General features: G+C 50.8%; 1 protein-coding gene across 1 annotated transcript in view; it reads right to left on the minus strand.

The window, feature by feature from the left end:
- MKS1 (MKS transition zone complex subunit 1) overlaps positions 1-24,814 on the minus strand; it is a 154,163-nt gene extending 129,349 nt beyond the window's left edge. Inside the window, exons 1-3 of the mRNA XM_063956152.1 lie at positions 24,536-24,814; positions 22,247-22,362; positions 21,190-21,257 (exon numbers count right to left, since the gene is read on the minus strand). Of these exons, the coding sequence (XP_063812222.1) occupies positions 21,190-21,257; positions 22,247-22,362; positions 24,536-24,612 (261 nt within the window). The 5' untranslated portion in view covers positions 24,613-24,814. The remainder of the gene's footprint in view (positions 1-21,189; positions 21,258-22,246; positions 22,363-24,535) is intronic.
- Between the last annotated feature and the right edge of the window lie 394 nt (positions 24,815-25,208).

Here is a 25,208-nt window from a genome sequence, read left to right on the forward strand (position 1 = left end):
CCACCACAGAAGAGACACCCTTGTCCGTGGCGATAAGGTTATCCGCTGATGCATCTGCAGATGCGATCCGGACCATTTGTCCAGCAGATCCCACTGAAAAGTTCGTGCGTGGAATCTGCCGAATGGAATCGCTTCGTAAGAAGCCACCATCTTTCCCAGGACTCTTGTGCATTGATGCACAGACACTTTCCCTGGTTTTAGGAGGTTCCTGACAAGTTCGGATAACTCCCTGGCTTTCTCCTCCGGAAGAAACACCTTTTTCTGAACCGTGTCCAGAATCATTCCCAGGAACAGCAGACGTGTCGTCGGGGTCAACTGAGATTTTGGAAAATTCAGAATCCACCCGTGTTGTTGCAGCACTAGTTGGGTTAGTGCTACTCCGTCCTCCAGCTGTTCTCTGGACCTTGCCCTTATCAGGAGATCGTCCAAGTAAGGGATAATTAATACGCCTCTTCTTCGCAGAAGAATCATCATTTCGGCCATTACCTTGGTAAAGACCCGAGGTGCCGTGGACAATCCAAACGGCAGCGTCTGAAACTGATAATGACAGTTTTGCACCACGAACCTGAGGTACCCTTGATGTGAAGGGCAAATTGGGACATGTAGGTAAGCATCCTTTATGTCCAGGGACACCATAAAGTCCCCTTCTTCCAGATTCGCTATCACTGCTCTGAGTGACTCCATCTTGAACTTGAATTTTTGTATGTACAGGTTCAAAGATTTCAGATTTAGAATAGGTCTTACCGAGCCGTCCGGCTTCGGTACCACAATAGCGTGGAGTAATACCCCTTTCCCTGTTGTAGGAGGGGTACCTTGACTATCACCTGCTGAGAAAACAGCTTGTGAATGGCTTCCAATACCGTCGCCCTGTCTGAGGGAGACGTTGGCAAAGCAGACTTTAGGAACCGGCGAGGGGGAGTCTTCTCGAATTCCAACCTGTAACCCTGAGATACTACCTGCAGAATCCAGGGGTCCACCTGTGAGCAAGCCCACTGTGCGCTGAAATTCTTGTCGACCCCCCACCGCTCCTGAGTCCGCTTGTAAGGCCCCAGCGTCATGCTGAGGGCTTTGCAGAACCCTGGGAGGGCTTCTGTTCCTGGGCAGGGGCTGCTTGCTGCCCTCTCTTACCCCTTCCTCTGCCCCGAGGCAGATATGACTGTCCTTTTGTCCGCTTGTTCTTATAGGACCGAAAGGACTGCGGCTGAAAAGACGGTGTCTTTTTCTGTTGGGAGGGGGTCTGAGGTAAAAAGGTGGATTTTCCGGCAGTTGCCGTGGCCACCAGATCCGATAGACCGACACCAAATAATTCCTCCCCTTTATACGGCAATACTTCCATATGTCTTTTGGAATCCGCATCACCTGACCACTGTCGCGTCCATAAACTCCTTCTGGCAGATATGGACATCGCATTTACTCTCGATGCCAGAGTGCAAATATCTCTCTGAGCATCTCGCATATAAAGGAAAGCATCCTTTAATTGCTCTATAGTCAATAAAATACTGTCCCTATCCAGGGTATCAATATTTTCAGTCAGGGAATCCAACCAGACGACCCCAGCACTGCACATCCAGGCTGAGGCGATGGCTGGTCGCAGTATAACACCAGTATGTGTGTATATACTTTTTAGGGTAGTTTCCATTCTCCTATCAGCTGGATCCCTGAGGGCGGCCGTATCAGGAGACGGTAACGCCACTTGTTTTGATAAGCGTGTGAGCGCCTTATCCACCCTAGGGGGTGTTTCCCAGCGCGCCCTAACCTCTGGCGGGAAAGGGTATAATGCTAATAACTTTTTTGAAATTAGCATTTTTCTATCTGGGTTAACCCACGCTTCATCACATACATCATTTAATTCCTCTGATTCAGGAAAAACTACAGGTAGTTTTTTCACCCCCCACATAATACCCCTTTTTGTGGTACTTGCAGTATCAGAGATATGCAAAGCCTCCTTCATTGCCGTGATCATATAACGTGTGGCCCTACTTGAAAATACGTTTGTTTCATCACCGTCGACACTAGATTCAGTGTCTGTGTCTGGGTCTGTGTCGACCGACTGAGGTAAAGGGCGCTTTACAGCCCCTGACGGTGTCTGAGACGCCTGGGCAGGTACTAACTGGTTTGCCGGCCGTCTCATGTCGTCAACTGATTTTTGTAATGTGCTGACATTATCACGTAATTCCATAAACAAAGCCATCCATTCCGGTGTCGACTCCCTGGGGGGTGACATCACCATTATCGGCAATTGCTCTTCCTCCACACCAACATCGTCCTCATACATGTCGACACACACGTACCGACACACAGCAGACACACAGGGAATGCTCTTATCGAAGACAGGACCCCACTAGCCCTTTGGGGAGACAGAGGGAGAGTTTGCCAGCACACACCCAAGCGCTATAATATATATGGGAACAACCTTATATAAGTGTTGTTCTTTATAGCAGCTTAAATATATCAAAATATCGCCAAAAAAATGCCCCCCCTCTCTGTTTTACCCTGTTTCTGTAGTGCAGTGCAGGGGAGAGTCCTGGGAGCCTTCCTCACAGCGGAGCTGAGCAGGAAAATGGCGCTGTGTGCTGAGGAGAATAAGCTCCGCCCCATATTTCGGCGGGCTTTTCTCCCGTAGTTTTAGATAACTGGCATGGGTTAAATACATACATATAGCCTCAATGGCTATATGTGATGTATTCTTTTGCCATAAAGGTATTAAATATTGCTGCCCAGGGCGCCCCCAGCAGCGCCCTGCACCCTCCGTGACCGCTTGGTGTGAAGTGTGTGACAACAATGGCGCACAGCTGCAGTGCTGTGCGCTACCTTCATGAAGACTGAAGAGCCTTCTGCCGCCTGTTTCCGGACCTTCAATCTTCAGCATCTGTAAGGGGGGTCGGCGGCGCGGCTCCGGGACGAACCCCAGGGTGAGACCTGTGTTCCGACTCCCTCTGGAGCTAATGGTGTCCAGTAGCCTAAGAATCCAATCCATCCTGCACGCAGGTGAGTTGAAATTCTCTCCCCTAAGTCCCTCGATGCAGTGAGCCTGTTGCCAGCAGGACTCACTGAAAATAAGAAACCTAAAAAACTTTTTCTAAGCAGCTCCTTAAGAGAGCCACCTAGATTGCACCCTGCTCGGACGGGCACAAAAACCTAACTGAGGCTTGGAGGAGGGTCATAGGGGGAGGAGCCAGTACACACCACCTAATCCTAAAGCTTTATTTTTGTGCCCTGTCTCCTGGGAAGCCCCTATTCCCCATGGTCCTGACGGAGTCCCCAGCATCCACTTAGGACGTTAGAGAAACTATTGGTAGTTTTTTCACACCCCACATAATACCCTTCTTTGTGGTACTTGTAGTGTCAGAAATGTTCAATGCCTCCTTCATTGCCGTGATCATGTAACGTGTGGCCCTACTGGACATTACGTTTGTCTCCTCACCGTCGACACTAGACTCAGTATCTGTGTCTGGGTCTGTGTCGACCCACTGAGGTAACGAGCGTTTTAGGGCCCCTGACGGTGTCTGAGACGCCTGGACAGGCACTAATTGATTTGCCGGCTGTCTCATGTCGTCAACAGTTTTTTGCAAAGTGCTGACATTGTCACGTAATTCTTTAAATACGATCATCCAGTCAGGTGTCGACTCCCTAGGGGGTGACATCACTAACCCAGGCAATTGCTCCGCCTCCACATCATTTTCCTCCTCATACATGTCGACACACACGTACCGACACACAGCACACACACCGGGAATGCTCTGATAGAGGACAGGACCCCACCAGCCCTTTGGAGAGACAGAGGGAGAGTCTGCCAGCACACACCCAGCGCTATATATATATATATATATATATATATATACATATATATATATATATATATATATACAGGGATAACCTTATATAAGTGTTACTCCCTTTTATAGCTGCTGTTTTTATTATTAGCTGCCAATAGTGCCCCCCCTTCTCTTTTTTACCCTGATTCTGTAGCAGGTCTGCAGGGGAGAGTCAGGGAGCCGTCCTTCCAGCGAAGCTGTGAGGGAAAATGGCGCATGTGTGCTGAGGAGATAGGCTCCGCCCCTTCACGACGTCCTTATCTCCCGCTCTTTTCTGGAAAAATGGCAGGGGTTAAATACATCCATATAGCCCAGGAGCTATATGTGATGTATTTCTTTTTGCCAACCTAAGGTATATCTGTTATATTGCGTCTCAGGGCGCTCCCCCCCCAGCGCCCTGCACCCTCAGTGACCGGAGTGTGAAGTGTGCTGAGAGCAATGGCGCACAGCTGCAGTGCTGTGCGCTACCTTAGTTGAAGACAGGACCGTCTTCTGCCGCCGATTTCACCGGACCTCTTCGCTCTTCTGGCTCTGTAAGGGGGCCGGCGGCGCGGCTCCGGGACCCATCCAGGCTGAACCTGTGATCGTCCCTCTGGAGCTAATGTCCAGTAGCCTAAGAAACCCAATCCACTCTGCACGCAGGTGAGTTCGTTTCTTCTCCCCTTAGTCCCACGATGCAGTGAGCCTGTTGCCAGCAGGACTCACTGAAAATAAAAAACCTAAAATAAACTTTTATTCTAAGCAGCTCAGGAGAGCCACCTAGCCTGCACCCTTCTCGTTCGGGCACAAAAATCTAACTGAGGCTTGGAGGAGGGTCATAGGGGGAGGAGCCAGTGCACACCACCTGATCCTAAAGCTTTTATTCTTGTGCCCTGTCTCCTGCGGAGCCGCTATTGCCCATGGTCCTTACGGAGTCCCAGCATCCACTAGGACGTCAGAGAAAATAATTGAAGACTTGTGGTATTTTTGTTCCAGCATTTCATCAAGGATTCAGTAGTTAACTCAGTCGAATATGACTGTATTCCTCCAGAAGGAGCTGCATTGAACATGTGTTGTGCACTATGCACCATTAACACAACACATGCAATTACATTTGTGTCACTTTCCATCCTAAAGACTGTCATTCACATGTGCAGTCTGTCTCATATTCACACAGAGCGGGATCCGGTCTCTAAGTCGACACTATCTAGGTCGACAACTATTTGTCGACAGTAACTAGGTCGACAGGGTCTCTAGGTCGACATGTTATAGGTCGACAGGTCAAAAGGTCGACATGAGTTTTTCAAGTTTTTATTTTATTTTTTTGAACCTTTTCATACGTAACGATCCACGTGGACTACAATTGGGAACGGTAACCTGTGCCGATCGCAGCGAGGCACCTTGCCCGAAGCATGGCAAGCGAAGCGAGCCATGCGAGGGGACACGGTACACTAATTGGGGTTCCCGGTCACTCTACGAAAAAAACAAAAAAATTAAAAATTATTAAAAAAATCATGTCGACCTTTTGACCTGTCGACCTAAAGACCCTGTCGACCTAGAGATCCTGTCGGCCAATAGTGGTCGACCTAGTTACTATCTACCTTCCTTACCACACCCCACAGAGCACCCACATTTTTTACCAGCACACACAAATTCTGTCTAGCACAAATGCATTTATCCAGGGATGTATCCAGAACTTTGTGGGCCTCACAGCAACATATTGAAGGGGCCGCTGTCCCAATGCTTCTTGAGAGACACCTCTCTGCAGCAGTTATTAATTGTATGTCCTAAAATAGTGCCCTAGTTCATTTCTGAACCATAGTAGTGCCCTAGTTAATAACATGCCCCATAGTAGTGTCCTGGTTTACTAACCATCGTAGTTCCCTAGTTTACATGATGTGACATTGTAAGGCTGCTGGTACATATTATGCCACACAGTACCCCCAATTCATATTATGACATACAGTGTCCCCAGTTCATATTGTGCCCCCTTACCATTATAACATCTACTACACACTCCTCTCACTAAAATGTACAATTTAGGCTGGTCAATGGATCAGACCCAATTGCTTAGCAGGCAAATCTGGGATATTGGTATAGAACTTTATAACCTGGTCCAGGCCCCCCTAAGCCTCTGGGTCCCAAAACAATGGCACTCCATGCACCCACTATAGTTACGCCCATGATTCTATCCCCACCTTACAACATGTAGTCATCTTTCTTTCTCACATGCAATAGCAAAAAAAAAAAAAAAAAAGGAGATTTATGGTAAGAACTTACCATTGTTAAATCTCTTTCTGCAAGGTACACTGGGCTCCACAGGGAATGACACTGGGGTGTAGAGTAGGATCTTGATCCAAGGCACCAACAGGCTAAAAGCTTTGACTGTTCCCAGAATGCATAGCGCCGCCTCCTCTATAACCCCGCCTCCGTGCACAGGAGCTCAGTTTTGTAGTTGGTGCCATGCAGTGCAGGCATACAACAGGTGGGCTGCTCCAGCAGCCCTCAGAAGAGCTCAGTTTTTGTTAACCAGTCCAATGCAGTAGCAGGTAAAAGAGACGCCAACCGTTAGTAGCCACATATACCACATTCTAACAACAGGAGAAAGTGTCAGCGGCTAATGCCATACCAACCCAAAGAAGCTAAGTGCGTCAGGGCGGGCGCCCTGTGGAGCCCAGTGTACCTCGCAGAAAGAGATTTAACAACGGTAAGTTCTTACCATAAATCTTGTTTTCTGCTGCGAGGTACACTGGGCTCCACAGGGAATGACATTGGGGATGTCCTAAAGCAGTTCCTTATGGGAGGGGATGCACTGTAGAAAGCACAAGAACCCGGCGTCCAAAGGAAGCATCCTGGGAGGTGGAAGTATCGAAGGCATAGAGCCTTATGAACGTGTTCACTGAGGACCACGTAGCCGCCTTGCACAATTGTTCAACGGTCGCAAAACGGCGGGCCGCCCAAGAAGGTCCAACCGACCGAGTAGAATGGGCCTTGATGGTAGCAGGAGCTGGAAGGCCAGCCTGTACATAAGCATGTGCAATCACCATTCTAATCCATCTGGTCAGGGTCTGCTTGTGAGCAGGCCAGCCACGTTTGTGAAAACCAAACAGTACAAAGAGAGAATCAGACTTCCGAAGGGATGCAGTTCTCTTTACATAGATATGGAGAGCCCGAACCACATCCAAAGACCGCTCTTTGGAAGACAAGTCAGGAGAGGCAAAGGCCGGAACCACGATCTCCTGATTAACGCGGAAAGAAGACACCACCTTAGGTAAGTACCCGAGACGTGTTCTAAGAACCGCCCGGTCACGGTGAAAAATCAGATATGGGGACCTACAAGACAAGGCACCCAGATCCGACACCCGTCTAGCAGAGGCAATAGCCAGCAGAAACAATACCTTAAGAGAAAGCCACTTAAGGTCTGCAGATTCAAGAAGCTCAAACGGATACCCTTGCAACGCCGCCAGAACCACCGCCAGGTCCCAAGGAACCACAGGCGGGACCATAAGGAGATTGAATCCGCAACACACCCTGAGTGAACGTATGAACATCAGGTAAGGTCACAATTTTTTCTCTGAAACCAAACCGACAGGGCTGAAATATGAACCTTGATGGAGGCCAGAAGAAGGCCCAAGTCCAGGCCCTGTTGTGGAAAGGCCAAAAGTACTAAACTTGTAAGCGTCATGATTGTTAGAGGCGCACAAAGCAAAGTAAGAATTCCAGACCCTATGATAAATCCGAGCAGAAGCCGGTTTCCGGGCCTTCAACATGGTTTGAATGACCGGCTCAGAAAATCCTTTGGCCCTCAAGACGGAAGCTTCAAGAGCCATGATGTCAAAGCCAACCGGGCTAAATCCTAATATACACAGGGGCCCTGAATGAGGAGATCTGGGTGCTGCGGAAGTAGAAGTGGACGCTCTATCGAGAGACCCTGAAGGTCTGAGAACCAATGCCGTCTGGGCCACGCAGAAGCGATCAGAAGTAGGATTCCTCCTTCTTGCTTGAACTTTCTTATTACTCTGGGCAGGAGTGACACCAGAGGGAACACGTATGGCAGCCGAAAGTTCCATGGAATTGCCAGTGCATCCACGAACGCTGCTTGAGGATCCCTTGTCCTTGCTCCGAAGACCGGAACCTTGTGATTGTGTCGAGACGCCATCAGGTCCACATCTGGAAGGCCCCCACTTGTCCACGAGGAGTTGAAACACTTCTGGATGGAGGCTCCACTCTCCGGCGTGTACGTCCTGACGACTGAGAAAGCCTGCTTCCCAGTTTAGGACCCCCGGAATGAATACTGCCGATATGGCTGGCGGTGTTCCGCCCACTGAAGAATCCGTGATACTTCCCTCATTGCCATGCGGCTTCGAGTGCCGCCTTGATGATTGATGTACGCCACCGTGGTGGCGTTGTCCGACTGTACTTGAACAGGTCTGTTCTGTATTAAATGCTGGGCCAAGTTTAGCGCGTTGAATACCGCCCGCAATTCCAGAATGTTTATTGGGAGGAGAGATTCCTCCCTGGTCCACCGACCCTGAAGGGAGTGTTGCTCCAACACCGCGCTCCAACCTCTAAGACTGGCATCCGTCGTCAGAAGGACCGACCCCTGCTCAATCGATGGTCCTGCAGCCACCAGCTCAGTGACAGACAGATCTCCGGAGACAAGAAGATCATTTGCGACCTGATCCGGTGAGGCAGGCCGTCCCACTTGGCAAGAATTAGTTTCTGCAGAGGACGGGAATGGAATTGAGCGTACTCCACCATGTTGTAAGCCGACACCATGAGACCTAGCACTTGCATTGCTGAATGTATCGACACTTGCGGACGAGATAGGAAGCATTGAATCCTGTCCTGAAGCTTCAGGACTTTCTCCTAAGACAAGAACAACCGCTGGCTGTGAGTGCCCAACAACGTCCCCAGGTGCACCATGCTTTGAGCAGGGACCAGGTTAGACTTCTTCCAGTTGATGAGCCACCCGTGGACATGCAGAAAACGGATAGTCAGATCCAGATGGTGTAGGAGAATTTCTGGAGAATTTGCCAGAATCAACAAGTCGTCCAGATACAGCAGGATCCTGACCCCTTGATGGCGGAGTACAGCTGTCATTACCGCCATGACCTTGGTGAAGACTCGCGGAGCCATGGTCAAACCAAAAGGTAACGCCCGAAATTGGTAATGGAGGTTGCCAACCGCAAACCTCAGGTACTGCTGATGCGACACTGCAATGGGAATATGCAGGTAAGCATCCTGTATACCCAGGTCTAGGCCAGAACAATAGAGCGAACAGTTTCCATCCGAAACTTGGAGACCCTCACATATTTGTTCAAGGACTTGAGGTTGAGAATGGGCCGAGAGGACCCATTCGGTTTCGGGACTAGGAACAGCGGTGAATAGTACCCCCTATCCCTCTGAGCCAGAGGCCCCAGTACTACCACTCCTGTGTCCAGGAGGGACTGTACCACAAAATGAAGAGTTTTTGCCTTCACCGGATCCGAAGGGACGTCTGTCAGGCAAAATTGATGAGGGGGACGATATTTGAAGGATACAGCGTACCCTCAAGTGACGACTTCCCGTACCCAGGCACCTGAAGTGGTCTTCAATCATTCCTGGGTAAACCCTAGAAGTCGCCCCCCCACCCTGGGATCCCCCAGAGGGAGGCCTGCCCCGTCATGCAGCAGGCTTGTCAGTTTTGGAAGCAGGCTGACGGGCAGCCCAGGCCCTTTTGGGTTTGGGCTTATTGGGTTTGGAAGTGCGAGCCTGTTTTGGGTACGCCTGACCCTCAGCTTTCCCTGAAGGACGAAAGGAGTGAAAGGAAGTACTCTTGGCCTTCGGTACCGAAGGAGCAGTACTAGGTAGACATGCTGTTTTAGCAGAAGCTAAGTCAGCCACTATCTTGTTGAGGTCTTCTCCGAAAAGAATGTTTCACTTAAAAGGGAGCACCTCCAGGGTTTTCTTAGAGTCCAGATCCACAGACCAGGACCGCAACCAGAGAATCCGGCGAGCCAAAATGGACATAGTAGAAGCCTTGGCCGCCAGAATACTGGCATCAGAAGCCGCCTCTTTAATGTAATGAGAAGCTGTGACAATATACGACAGACATTGTCTAGCATGATCCCACGCTTCAATAGCCTCTGCAGCTCAAGTCGCTGCAATGGTGGGCCTATGCGCAGCACCAGCTAAGGTGTAAATTGCCTTTAAACAACCCTCCACACGTTTATCCGTCGGTTCTTTCAGAGACGTGACGGTAGTTACAGGCAGAGCTGAGGATACCACCAGCCGCGCCACTTGTGAATCCACTGGCGGGGGTGTCTCCCAATTTTTACTTATCTCCGCCGCGAGGGGATAGCGAGCCAGCATCTTCTTGTGAGGCATGAATTTCTTTCCTGGATTTTCCCAGGATTCCTGACGTATGTCAACCAAATGGTCAGAGTGAGGTAAAACTTGTTTAACCACTTTCTGACGTTTAAATCTGTCCGGTTTCTTAGGGGCAGTATCAGGCTCTGGGTCATCAGTAATTTGAAGAAATAACCCGATAGCCTCCAACAAGTCAGGAACATCCACCTGTGAAACAGATTCCCCATCAGAATCAGTGTCTGCGGGGTCAGTATATTCGCAATTCTCATCAGACGAGGTGTCTGGGACGTTAGTGGATTGTGAAGAAGTAATGGCCCGCTTAGAGGACCCCTTGGTCCTAGGCAGGCGATGGTTAGACTTCTGTTTATTCAGTGATTAGTTTAATTGCTGCAAGTGAGGGGACAGTTGATCTGCCCACGGCAGATTAACCGCAGGGACCATAAGTGGTTGTACCGGTACAGGAGGTCCCATAGCGGGCGTAAGTCTAATTACCAGCGTATTCAATAACGTGGAGAAAGTAGCCCAAGGTGGGTAATTCTGAACCCCTGTTGCTACGGTCCCACTGGGGGGGTAAGGAACTCCCAGAACCAGAACCCTCAGCTGCTATATTCTCCTCAAACGTGTCTGCAGCATCACCACCACGCACTGTGGGATCAGCCCCAGCTCCGTCGCCCCTTGTAGCTGACATATCTAAAAGCTCAATTCAAGGCAACCCAGTACAATATCAGCAGCACAACACCGGAGAAGAACCCCCTGAGTAGTTTATCAGCACAAACAGAGTTCCAGAGGTATATGGTGACTAAAAATCACAGAGAAAAATACACAAGTATATCTTGTGAAACACCTATATTAATAATAACCCTGACGCACTTAGCCCCCTCAGGTTATAGAATATAGGGATAGCAATCTGATTGAGATACACGAAATGGAGGTCACATAGCAGCTATATGTACACTGGCCCTCATTCCGAGCTGTTAGCTCGTTATTTTCCTTCGCATCGGTGCGAATTTCCGCTAACTGCGCATGCGCAATGTTCGCACTGCGGCTGCGTCAAGTAAATTTGCTAAGAAGTTTGGTATTTTACTCACGGCATTACGAGGTTTTTTCTTCGTTCTGTGATCGGAGTGTGATTGACAGGAAGTGGGTGTTTCTGGGCGGAAACTGGCCGTTTTATGGGTGTGTGTGGAAAAACGCTGCCGTTTCTGGGAAAAACGCGGGAGTGGCTGGAGAAACTGGGGAGTGTCTGGGCGAACGCTGGGTGTGTTTGTGACGTCAAACCAGGAACGAAACTGACTGAACTGATCGCAGTGGCAGAGTAAGTTTCGAGCTACTCAGAAACTGCTAAGAAATGTCTATTCGCAATTTTGCTAATCTTTCGTTCGCAATTCTGCTAAGCTAAGATACACTCCCAGAGGGCGGCGGCTTAGCGTGTGCACTGCTGTGAAAAGCGGCTAGCGAGCGAACAACTCGGAATGAGGGCCACAGTTTGTACAATGCAGAAATTATGACATGCAATAAAACTGCACTGGACTAGCAATACATAGTAATACTAAGTATAGCTATACACTTAATAGATATATCAATGCCCAGTAAAGACTGGATGTATATCACAGGGTACTTGTACTAAATAACCCTGACTAAATGCACTGTTTCTTAACTAACACTGTTAGCAGACATGTAGAATACTTAAGTGTCCTGTAAAATGCACAGCGCTAACATGCAGGCGGCTTTACCGAGGAGGATTTGCCCAAACAGTCCCAGGATCAGCTCAGCTTGTCCTAATGGCGCCCAAACGCTGACAGGGAGTGAGGGAGAGAGAGATATGCAGCTCCAGGGCGGGAACATTTACTCTAAATGGCGCCCTGGGGCTGGGGCTACAGGTCAAAGCCTTATCCCCTTGCTGGACTTCACCACCGAGTACTGCAGGCTTTATAGCAAACGTTTTTTTAGTAAAACCGACCTGTGCCCTTGCCCTGGTGGTCTAGTGGGGTCCCAGTACTGCCACAGTGAGTGCGGCCACGCGATCCTGGAGAGCAGCGGTGGGGTGTGTGACTGACAGATAAAAACCGGAGCCTCCGGTGTAAGTACCCGGCAACCAGTTTCTCGGGAGTATACAGCGCCGCTGGGAAAGGTGATGGAGCTGCAGCAGGAGATGTCTGACTGACATCTAACACACACAGTGTCTCTGCAGCCCTTGAAGTCTTCATTTTTCACTTAAAAAATAAGATTTTACTCACCGGTAAATCTATTTCTCGTAGTCCGTAGTGGATGCTGGGACTCCGTAAGGACCATGGGGAATAGCGGCTCCGCAGGAGACTGGGCACAACTAAAGAAAGCTTTAGGACTACCTGGTGTGCACTGGCTCCTCCCACTATGACCCTCCTCCAGACCTCAGTTAGGATACTGTGCCCGGAAGAGCTGACACAATAAGGAAGGATTTTGAATCCCGGGTAAGACTCATACCAGCCACACCAATCACACCGTATAACTCGTGATACTATACCCAGTTAACAGTATGAAATATAACTGAGCCTCTTAACAGATGGCTCAACAATAACCCTTTAGTTAGGCAATAACTATAAACAAGTATTGCAGACAATCCGCACTTGGGATGGGCGCCCAGCATCCACTACGGACTACGAGAAATAGATTTACCGGTGAGTAAAATCTTATTTTGTCTGACGTCCTAAGTGGATGCTGGGACTCCGTAAGGACCATGGGGATTATACCAAAGCTCCCAAACGGGCGGGAGAGTGCGGATGACTCTGCAGCACCGAATGGGCAAACTCTAGGCCCTCCTCAGCCAGGGTGTCAAACTTGTAGACTCTTACAAAAATGTTTTAACCCGACCAAGTAACAGCTCGGCAAAGTTGTAAAGCCGAGACCCCTCGGGCAGCCGCACAAGAAGAGCCCACTTTCCTCGTGGAATGGGCTTTTACAGATTTAGGGTGCGGCAGTCCAGCCTCAGAATGTGCAAGTTGAATCGTGCTACAGATCCAGCGAGCAATAGTCTGCTTAGAAGCAGGAGCAACCAGCTTGTTGGGTGCATACAGGAGAAATAGCGAGTCAGTTTTCCTGACTCCAGCTGTCCTGGAAACATATACTTTTCAGGGCCCTGACTACGTCCAGTAACTTGGAATCCTCCAAGTCCCAAGTAGCCGCAGGCACCACAATAGGTTGGTTCACATGAAAAACTGATACCACCTTAGGAAGGAATTGGGAACGAGTCCTCAATTCCGCCTTATCCATATAAAATACAGATAAGGGCTTTTGTATGACAAAGCCGCCAATTCTGATACACGCCTGGCCGACGCCAAGGCCCACAGCATGACCACTTTCCACGTGAGGTATTATAGCTCCACGGATTTAAGTGGCTCAACCCAATGCGACTTCAGGAAATCCAACACCACGTTGAGATCCCACGGTGCCACTGGAGGCACAAACGGGGGCTGACTATGCAGCACTCCCTTAACAAAAGTCTGAACTTCAGGCAGTGAAGCCAGTTCTATTTTGGAAGAAAATCGATAGAGCCGAAATCTGGACCTTAATGGAACCCAGTTTTAGGCCCATAGTCACCTCTGACTGTAGGAAGTGCAGAAATCGACCTAGCTGAAACTTCTCCTTTGGGGCCTTTCTGGCCTCACAGCACGCAACATATTTCCGCCATATGCGGTGATAATGGTTTGCGTTCACTTCTTTCCTAGCTTTAAATAACGTAGGGATAACTTCCTTCGGAATCCCCTTTTCCTTCAGGATCCGGCGTTCAACCGCCATGCCGTCAAACGCCATGCGGTACGTCTTGGAACAGACAGGCCCCCTGCTGCAGCAGGTCCTGTCTGAGCGGCAGAGGCCATGGGTCCTCTGAGATCATTTCTTGGAGTTCTGGTTACCAAGCTCTTCTTGGCCAACCCGGAACAATGAGTATAGTTCTTACTACTCTCCTTATTATTATTCTCATTACCCTGGGTAAGAGAGGCAGAGAAGGGAACACATACCCCGACTGGTACACCCACGGTGTTACCAGAGCGTCCACAGCTATCGCCTGAGGGTCCCTTGACCTGGCGCAATATCTTTGTAGCTTTTTGTTGAGGCGGGACGCCATCATGTCCACCTGTGGCCTTTCCCAACGGTGTACAATCATTTGGAAGACTTCTGGATGAAGTCCCCACTCTCCCGGGTGGAGGTCGTGTCTTCTGAGAAAGTCTGCTTCTCAGTTGTCCACTCCGGGAATGAACACTGCTGACAGTGCTAACACATGATTTTCCGCCCATCGGAGAATCCTTGTGGCTTCTGCCATCGCCATCCTGCTTCTTGTGCCGCCCTGTCGGTTTACATGAGCGACCGCCGTGATGTTGTCTGACTGGATCAGCACCAGCGGTGTTGAAGCAGGGGTCTAGTCTGACTTAGGGCATTGTAAATGGCCCTTAGTCCCAGAATATTTATGTGTAGGGAAGTCTCCTGACTTTTCCATAGCCTTGGAAGTTTCTTCCCTGTGTGACTGCCCCCCAGCCTTGAAGGCTGGCATCCTTGGTCACCAGGACCCAGTCCTGTATGCCGAATCTGCGGCCCCCTAGAAGATGAGCACTCTGCAGCCACCACAACAGCGACACCCTGGCCCTTGGAGACAGGGTTATCCGCCGATGCATCTGAAGATGCGACCCGGACCACTTGTCCAACAGATCCCACTGGAAGATCCTTGCATGGGACCTGGCGAATGGAATTTCTTCGTAAGAAGCTACCATCTTTCCCAGGGCTCGCGTGCATTGATGCACCGACACCTGTATTTGTATTAGGAGGTCTCTGTCTAGAGACGACAACTCCTTGGACTTCTCCTCCGGGAGAAACCCTTTTTATCCTGTTCTGTATCCAGAACCATACCCAGGAACAGTAGACGCGTCGTAGGAACCAGCTGCGACTTTGGAATATTCAGAATCCAGCCGTGCTGTTGTAGCACTTCCCGAGATAGTGCTACTCCGACGAACAACTGCTCCCTGGACCTCGCCTTTATAAGGAGATCGTCCAAGTACGGGATAATTATTTCGGCCATTACCTTGGTAAATACCTCGGTGCTGGGGACAGACCAACGGCAACGTCTGGAATTGGTAATGACAATCCTGTACCACACTTTTGAGGTACTCCTGGTGAAGAGGGTAAATAGGGACATGCAGGTAAGCATCCTTGATGTCCAGTGATACCATGAAATTCTCCAGGCTTGCAATAATCGCCCTGAGCGATTCCATTTTGAACTTGAACCTTCGTATATAAGTGTTCAAGGCTTTCAATTTTAGAATGGGTCTCACCGAACCATCTGGTTTCGGTACCACAACATTTTGGAATAGTAACCCCGGCCTTGTTGAAGGAGGGGTACCTTGATTTAACCTGCTGGAAGTACAGCTTGTGAATTGCCGCCAGTACTACCTTTCTCCGAGGGCAGCAGGCAAGGCTGATGTGAGGTAACGGCGAGGGGGAGTCGCCTCGAACTCCAGCCTGTATCCCTGTGATACTATTTGCAGAACCTAGGGATCCACCTGTGGGCAAGCCCACTGGTCCCTGAAGTTCCCGAGACGCGCCCCTACCGCACCTGTCTCCACCTGTGGAGCCCCAGCGTCATGCGGTGGACTCAGAGGAAGCGGGGGAAGATTTTTGATCCTGGGAACTGGCTGTCTGGTGCAGCTTTTTCCTTCTTCCCTTGTCTCTGTGCAGAAAGGAAGCGCCTTTGACCCGCTTGCTTTTCTGAAGCCGAAAGGACTGTACCTGAAAATACGGTGCTTTCTTAGGCTGTGAGGAAACCTGAGGTAAAAAATTTTCTTCCCAGCTGTTGCTGTGGATACGAGGTCCCAGAGACCATCCCCAAACAATTCCTCACCCTTATAAGGCAGAATCTTCATGTGCCTTTTACAGGCAGCATCACCTGTCCACTGCCGGGTTTCTAATACCCTCCTGGCAGAATGGACACTGCATTAATTCTGGATGCCAGCCGGCAAATATCCCTCTGTGCATCCTTCATATATAAGACGACGTCTTTAATATGCTCTATGTTAGCAAAATATTATCCCTGTCTAGGGTATTAATATTATCTGACAGGGTATCAGACCACGCTGCAGCAGCACTATTTATGCTGAGGCAATTGCAGGTCTCAGTATAGAACCTGAGTGTGTATATACAGACTTCAGGATAGCCTCCTGCTTTTTATCAGCAGGCTCCTTCAAGGTGGCCGTATCCTAAGACGGCAGTAACACCTTTTTTGACAAACGTGTGAGCGCCTAATCCACCCTAGGGGATATCTCCCAACGTGACCTATCCTCTGGCGGGAAAGGGTACGCCATCAGTAACTTTTTAGAAATTACCAGTTTCTTATCGTGGGAACCCACGCTTCTTTACACACTTCATTCACTCATCTGATGGGGGAACAAAACACTGGCTGCTTTTTCTCCCCAAAAATAAAACCCCTTTTATGTGGTACTTGGGTTCATGTCAGAAATGTGTAACACATTTTTCATTGCCGAGATCATGTAACGGATGTTCCTAGTGGATTGTGTATATATCTCAACCTCATCTGTGTCTGCCATCTGAGGTAACGGGCGTTTTTTTGAGCCCCTGATGGCCTTTGAGACGCCTGGGCAGGCGCGGGCTGAGAAGCCGGCTGTCCCACAGCTGTTACGTCATTCAGCCTTTTATGTAAGGAGTTGACATTGTCGGTTAATACCTTCCACCTATCCATCCACTCTGGTGTCGGCCCCACAGGGGGCGACATCCCATTTATCGGCCTCTGCTCCGCCTCCACGTAACCTTCCTCATCCAACATGTCGACACAGCCGTACCGACACACCGCACACACACAGGGAATGCTCCGACTGAGGACAGGACCCCACAAAGTCCTTTGGGGAGACAGAGAGAGAGTATGCCAGCACACACCAGAGCGCTATATAATGCAGGGATTAACACTATAACTGAGTGATTTTTCCCCCCAATAGCTGCTTGTATACATATATTGCGCCTAAATTTAGTGCCCCCCCTCTCTTTTTAACCCTTTGAGCCTGAAAACTACAGGGGAGAGCCTGGGGAGCTGTCTTCCAGCTGCACTGTGAAGAAAAAATGGCGCCAGTGTGCTGAGGGAGATAGCCCCGCCCCTTTTTCGGCTGACTTTTCTCCCGCTTTTTTATGGATTCTGGCAGGGGTAATTTATCACATATATAGCCCTGGGACTATATATTGTGATGATTTGCCAGCCAAGGTGTCTTATATTGCCCTCAGGGCACCCCCCCCCCCCCAGCGCCCTGCACCCATCAGTGACCGGAGTGTGAGGTGTGCATGAGGAGCAATGGCGCACAGCTGCAGTGCTGTGCGCTACCTTGTTGAAGACAGAAGTCTTCTGCCGCCGATTTTCCGGAACACTTCTTGCTTCTGGCTCTGTAAGGGGGCCGGCGGCGCGGCTCCGGGAACGAACACCAAGGTCGGGTCCTGCGGTCGATCCCTCTGGAGCTAATGGTGTCCAGTAGCCTAAGAAGCCCAAACTACCACCTGTTAGGTAGGTTCGCTTCTTCTCCCCTTAGTCCCTCGCTGCAGTGAGTCTGTTGCCAGCAGATCTCACTGTAAAATAAAAAACCTAAATATACTTTCTTTCTAGGAGCTCAGGAGAGCCCCTAGTGTGCATCCAGCTCAGCCGGGCACAAGAATCTAACTGAGGTCTGGAGGAGGGTCATAGTGGGAGGAGCCAGTGCACACCAGGTAGTCCTAACGCTTTCTTTAGTTGTGCCCAGGCTCCTGCGGAGCCGCTATTCCCCATGGTCCTTACGGAGTCCCAGCATCCACTTAGGACGTCAGAGAAAAGCTCTTCTGAGGGCTGCTGGAGCAGCCCACCTGTTGTATGCCTGCACTGCATGGCACCAACTACAAAACTGAGCTCCTGTGCACGGAGGCGGGGTTATAGAGGAGGTGGCGCTATGCATTCTGGGAACAGTCAAAGCTTTTAGCCTTTTGGTGTCTCGGATCAAGATCCTACTCTACACCCCAGTGTCATTCCCTGTGGAGCCCAGTGGAGCCCGCAGCAGAAAAAGCCACACCATGCCAATACAGATATGCTCTGCTGCACGCACCCACACTGCTAATACAGATATGCTCCACTGCACACACCCACCCTGCTAATACAGACATGCTCCCCTGTACGCACCCACCCTGTTAATACAGACATGTTTACCTGCACATACCCACCCTGATAACGTGCACACACCCACACTGCCAATACAGCTCGCACCCACCCTGCTAATACAGATATGCTCCCCTGTACGTACCCACCCTGCCAATACAGATATGCTCCCATGTACGCACCCGCCCTGCCTATACAGGCATGCACCAATGCACATATCCAACTAATCCTGCTGATACAGACATGGTTTCCTGCGTGCACCCACCCTACGAGTACAAACATTCTCCCCCGCAAGCACTTACCATATTTATACAGGCATGCTCCACTGCATACACCTTCCCAGCCAATACAGACACGCTCCCCTGCATGCACCAACCCAGCCAATACAGACATGCTCCCCTGCATGCACGCACCCTGCCAATACAGACATGCTCCCTGCACGCACCCACCCTGCCAATACAGATATGCTCCCCTGCACGCACCCACCCTGCCAATACAGACATGCTCCCCTGCACGCACCCACCCTGCCAATACAGACATGCTCCCCTGCACGCACCCACCCTGCCAATACAGACATGCTCCCCTGCACGCACCCACCCTGCCAATACAGACATGCTCCCCTGCACGCACCCACCCTGCCAATACAGATATGCTCCCCTGCACGCACCCACCCTGCCAATACAGACATGCTCCCCTGCACGCACCCACCCTGCCAATACAGACATGCTCCCCTGCACGCACCCACCCTGCCAATACAGACATGCTCCCCTGTACGCACCCTCCCTGCCAATACAGACATGCTCCCCTGTGCGCACCCTCCCAGCCAATAAAGACATGCTCCCCTGTACGCACCCACCTTGCCAATACAGACATGCTCCCCTGCTTGACCCCTCCCAAACAATATAGACATGCTCCCCTGCACGCACCCTCCCTGCCAATACAGACATGCTCCCCTGTACGCACCCTCCCAGCCAATAAAGACATGCTCCCCTGTACGCACCCACCCTGCCAATACAGACATGCTCCCCTGTACGCACCCTCCCTGCCAATACAGACATGCTCCCCTGTACGCACCCTCCCAGCCAATAAAGACATGCTCCCCTGTACGCACCCACCTTGCCAATACAGACATGCTCCCCTGCTTGAACCCTCCCAAACAATATAGACATGCTCCCCTGCACGCACCCTGTCTGCCAATACAGACATGCTCCCCTGTACGCACCCTCCCAGCCAATAAAGACATGCTCCCCTGTACGTACCCACCCTGCCAATACAGATATGCTCCCCTGTACGCACTCACTCTAATACAGATATGCTCCCCTGTACGCATGCACCCTGCTAATACAGACCTGTTTACCTGCATGTACCCACCCTGATAACGTGCACACACCCACACTGCCAACACAGCACGCACCCACCCTAATACAGATATGCTCCCCTGCACGCACCCACCGTGCTAATACAGACATGCTCCCCTGTACGTACCCACCTTGCTAATACAGACATGTTTACCTGCATGTACCCACCCTGATAACATGCACACACCCACACTGCCAATACAGCTCGCACCCACCCTGCTAATACAGACATGCTCCCCTGTACGCACCAACCCTGCCAATACAGATATGCTCCCCTGTACGCACCCACCCTGCCTATACAGGCATGCACCAATGCACATATCCAACTAATCCTGCTGATACAGACATGGTCTCCTGCGTGCACCCACCCTACGAGTACAAACATTCTCCCCCGCAAGCACTTACCATATTTATACAGGCATGCTCCCCTGCATGCACCCCCCCTGCCAATACATAAATGCTCCACTGCATACACCTTCCCAGCCAATACAGACATGCACCCCTGCACGCACCCACCCTGCCAATACAGACATGCTCCCCTGCACGCACCCACCCTGCCAATACAGACATGCTCCCCTGCACGCAGCCACCCTGCCAATACAGACATGCTCCCCTGCACGCAGCCACCCTGCCAATACAGACATGCACCCCTGCACGCACCCACCCTGCTAATACAGACATGCTCTCCTGCACGCACCCACCCTGCCAATACAGACATGCTCCCCTGCACGCACCCACCCTGCCAATACAGACATGCTTCCCTGTACGCACCCACCCAGCCAATACAGATATGCTCCCCTGTACGCACCCACCCTGCCAATACAGATATGCTCCCCTGTACGCACCCACCCTGCCAATACAGATATGCTCCCCTGCACGCACCCACCCTGCCAATACAGATATGCTCCCCTGTACGCACCCACCCTGCCAATACAGATATGCTCCCCTGCACGCACCCACCCTGCCAATACAGATATGCTCCCCTGCACGCACCCACCCTGCCAATACAGACATGCTTCCCTGTACGCACCCACCCTGCCAATACAGACATGCTTCCCTGTACGCACCCACCCTGCCAATACAGATATGCTCCCCTGCACGCACCCACCCTGCCAATACAGATATGCTCCCCTGCACGCACCCACCCTGCCAATACAGACATGCTTCCCTGTACGCACCCACCCTGCCAATACAGATATGCTCCCCTGCACGCACCCACCCTGCCAATACAGATATGCTCCCCTGCACGCACCCACCCTGCCAATACAGATATGCTCCCCTGTACGCGCCCACCTTGCCAATACAGACATGCTCCCCTGCTTGAACCCTCCCATCCAATACAGACATGCATCATTGCACGCATCCAACTCATCCTGTTAATGTAGACATACTCTCCTACACGCACAAACCCTGCCAATACAGGCAGTGTTCCTTATTGATTTCCACAGATCCCATGGAGAACTAGCCAAAATAGTAACATACGGGACTCTAATTGCCAGTTGTGTATTCAAAACAAAGGGTAAAGGTTTAGATAATTTACCTCACTAAAAAGCTTCTCCTGCCAGGAAATAACAACCTCTTCCTTGTCGTCAGAAAGGTGGGGTTGCCCTTTTTTTAAATAAAAAAAAAACAACACCAAACATGTTTAATATTAGCACAAAAGGTAGTAAAACATAACAGTACAGTAATTATAAGAGGATGTATCTTTGGAACAACATAAAGCAATAAACCGACAATCTAGGTAGGATGCAGACTAATGGGCCCGAGCGGATTCGGTTTTACTCGGTTCTCAAAACCGAATCTTATTGGCTCACGGATGTCACGTGTTTTGGATAGCCAATAAGATTCGGTTTTGAGAACCGAGTAAAACCGAATCCGCTCATCTCTAGCACTCCGCCCGTCACGCGGCTCCATAGCAGTGCATGCTAATATGGACGAGATTGTCCATATTGGCCTGCATGCATAAGTGACGAAGCACCAATGATTAATGAGCGCGGGGCCGCGCATCATTAATCGTTGGTGCCTACACACTGCACGATATGAACGAGTTCTCATTCATTAATGAACGAGAACGTTCATATCATGCAGTGAGATCTGTAATGGTGTGTACACACAGTGAGATTTTTTCTCACGATTTTGACTACATAGTCAAAATCGTACTATACACCAGCGCCCTCAGTACCGAGGGCAATATACACCAGCGCCCTCAGTACCGAGGGCAATATACACCAGCGTCCACAGTACCGAGGGCAATATACACCAGCGTCCACAGTACCGAGGGCAATATACACCAGCACCCTCAGTACCGAGGGCAATATACACCAGCGCCCTCAGTACCGAGGGCAATATACACCAGCGCCCTCAGTACCGAGGGCAATATACACCAGCGTCCACAGTACCGAGGGCAATATACACCAGCGTCCACAGTACCGAGGGCAATATACACCAGCGCCCTCAGTACCGAGGGCAATATACACCAGCGTCCACAGTACCGAGGGCAATATACACCAGCGCCCTCAGTACCGAGGGCAATATACATTCATTTATCCCCTTGATAGGTGTAGGAATCTGCACCAGCATGTAGTAACGAGGCTTACCAGTGCCGATGGTGGATCTGAGTGTCCGGAGCGCTATGTCCCCTCCACCGAGACCTTCCTGCTCCTCCAAGCGTTGTACCAGCTCACTGACCCGGGAAACCCGCTGCAGCACTACCCTGCGGAGAGACACACATGTAACCGGGCGCCCTCAGTGCAATATACATCAGCGCCCTCAGTACTATGAGCAATACACCAGCGCCCCCAGTACCGAGGGCAATATACACCAGTGCCCTAAAGGGGGGTACACACAGAGATCAGTGCTTAAATTCTAAGCAATCTGACTAGATTGCATAGAAGTTAAGCACTGATCATGCCGTGTGTATGCCCCACAGCGATAGCGATGCGCGCCCCCCATCAGTTCTGGCCTTAAGTACCAAGAGCAATACACACTAGCGCCCTCAGTACCCACAGCAATATACACCAGCGCCCACAGTACCGGGAGCAATATACACCAGCGCCCACAGTACCGGGAGCAATATACACCAGCGCCCTCAGTACAGACAGCAATATACACCAGCGCCCTCAGTACTATGAGCAATATAAATCAGCGCCCTCAGTACCGAGGGCAATATACACCAGCGTCCACAGTACCGAGGGCAATATACACCAGCGTCCACAGTACCGAGGGCAATATACACCAGCGTCCACAGTACCGAGGGCAATATACACCAGCGCCCACAGTGCCGGGAGCAATATAAACCAGCGCCACAGTACCGGGAGCAATATACACCAGCGCCCACAGTACCGAGAGCAATATACACCAGCGCCCTCAGTAACGACAGCAATATACACCAGCGCCCTCAGTACCGACAGCAATATACACCAGCGCCCTCAGTACCGACAGCAATATACACCAGCGCCCTCAGTACTATGAGCAATATAAACCAGCGCCCACAGTACCGAGGCCAATATACACCAGCGCCCTCAGTACCGAGGGCAATATACACCAGAGTCCACAGTACCGAGGGCAATATACACCAGCGCCCTCAGTACCGAGGGCAATATACACCAGCGTCCACAGTACCGAGGGCAATATACACCAGCGCCCTCAGTACAGAGGGCAATATACACCAGCGCCCTCAGTACCGAGGGCAATATACACCAGCGTCCACAGTACCATGGGCAATATACACCAGCGTCCACAGTACCGAGGGCAATATACACCAGCGTCCACAGTACCGAGGGCAATATACACCAGCGCCCTCAGTACCGAGGGCAATATACACCAGCGCCCTCAGTACCGAGGGCAATATACACCAGCGTCCACAGTACCGAGGGCAATATACACCAGCGCCCTCAGTACCGAGGGCAATATACACCAGCGCCCACAGTACCGAGGGCAATATACACCAGCGCCCACAGTACCGAGGGCAATATACACCAGCGCCCTCAGTACCGAGGGCAATATACACCAGCGCCCTCAGTACCGAGGGCAATATACACCAGCGTCCACAGTACCGAGGGCAATATACACCAGCGTCCACAGTACCGAGGGCAATATACACCAGCGCCCTCAGTACCGAGGGCAATATACACCAGCGTCCACAGTACCGAGGGCAATATACACCAGCGCCCTCAGTACCGAGGGCAATATACACCAGCGCCCTCAGTACCGAGGGCAATATACACCAGCGTCCACAGTACCGAGGGCAATATACACCAGCGCCCTCAGTACCGAGGGCAATATACACCAGCGTCCACAGTACCGAGGGCAATATACACCAGCGTCCACAGTACCGAGGGCAATATACACCAGCGCCCTCAGTACCGAGGGCAATATACACCAGCGCCCTCAGTACCGAGGGCAATATACACCAGCGCCCTCAGTACCGAGGGCAATATACACCAGCGCCCTCAGTACCGAGGGCAATATACACCAGCGTCCACAGTACCGAGGGCAATATACACCAGCGTCCACAGTACTGAGGGCAATATACACCAGCGCCCTCAGTACCGAGGGCAATATACACCAGCGTCCACAGTACCGAGGGCAATATACACCAGCGTCCACAGTACCGAGGGCAATATACACCAGCGTCCACAGTACCGAGGGCAATATACACCAGCGTCCACAGTACCGAGGGCAATATACACCAGCGTCCACAGTACTGAGGGCAATATACACCAGCGCCCTCAGTACCGAGGGCAATATACACCAGCGCCCTCAGTACCGGGAGCAATATACACCAGCGCCGCCGCCCACAGTACTGTACTATTGACTGAGAGCAATATACATCAGTATCCTCAGTACTGAGGAGCAATACGCCAGAGCCCGACTTCTCCCTTTACCGGATCTTCAAGTTCTTCACCGGATCCCGGGACCTGTATACGGTTTCCCCGGTGTCCTGGTTCCACTCCTCCGCCATAACGCAGGGCCGCGCGTCCTGGTCACCCAGGCAACGGAAACGCGCACGCTCGCTCGCTCGCTCACTCCCTCCCTCACCGCTGCACGCCGCAGCTGCTGCTAGGCTCTGCAGGCTGAGGATTTACTGGGGTGCGGGAATCCCGAACAGTGCACTAGGCGCCGTGCTACAAACTACGCCATTTCTTTGTATTCCATAAAAGGGGTTCCCTGCAAATATTTGTATCAATTTATATTTCTGTAGAGTATTTCAAATATAAAAATTTAATACAAATGTGATTATCTCTGTCTGACCTCAGCAGTCAACCAGGTTGGGGTAACAAATGAATGCTATATTAGCAGCTAGGTTGCCCCAGCTGGATTAAATGAACACCTTTTTCTTACATATTTCTCTAGACCTGTCTATTATAAATATATTTTGATTACACTACTTTCTATTTTGGTACACTGCCTACCTTTATCCATACTTGCCTACCTGACCCTCTCCATGAGGGAGAAAATGCTCTGTTCCTGGACTTTCCTGGTAATGTATGATTGCCATCACCTGTGGTGAGCTAGTTAATTGATAAGAAAGGTGTTTCACCACAGGTGATGGCAATC

The sequence above is a fragment of the Pseudophryne corroboree genome, chromosome 2 (assembly GCF_028390025.1).
Source record: "Pseudophryne corroboree isolate aPseCor3 chromosome 2, aPseCor3.hap2, whole genome shotgun sequence".
Classification (NCBI taxonomy): Eukaryota; Metazoa; Chordata; class Amphibia; order Anura; family Myobatrachidae; genus Pseudophryne; species Pseudophryne corroboree.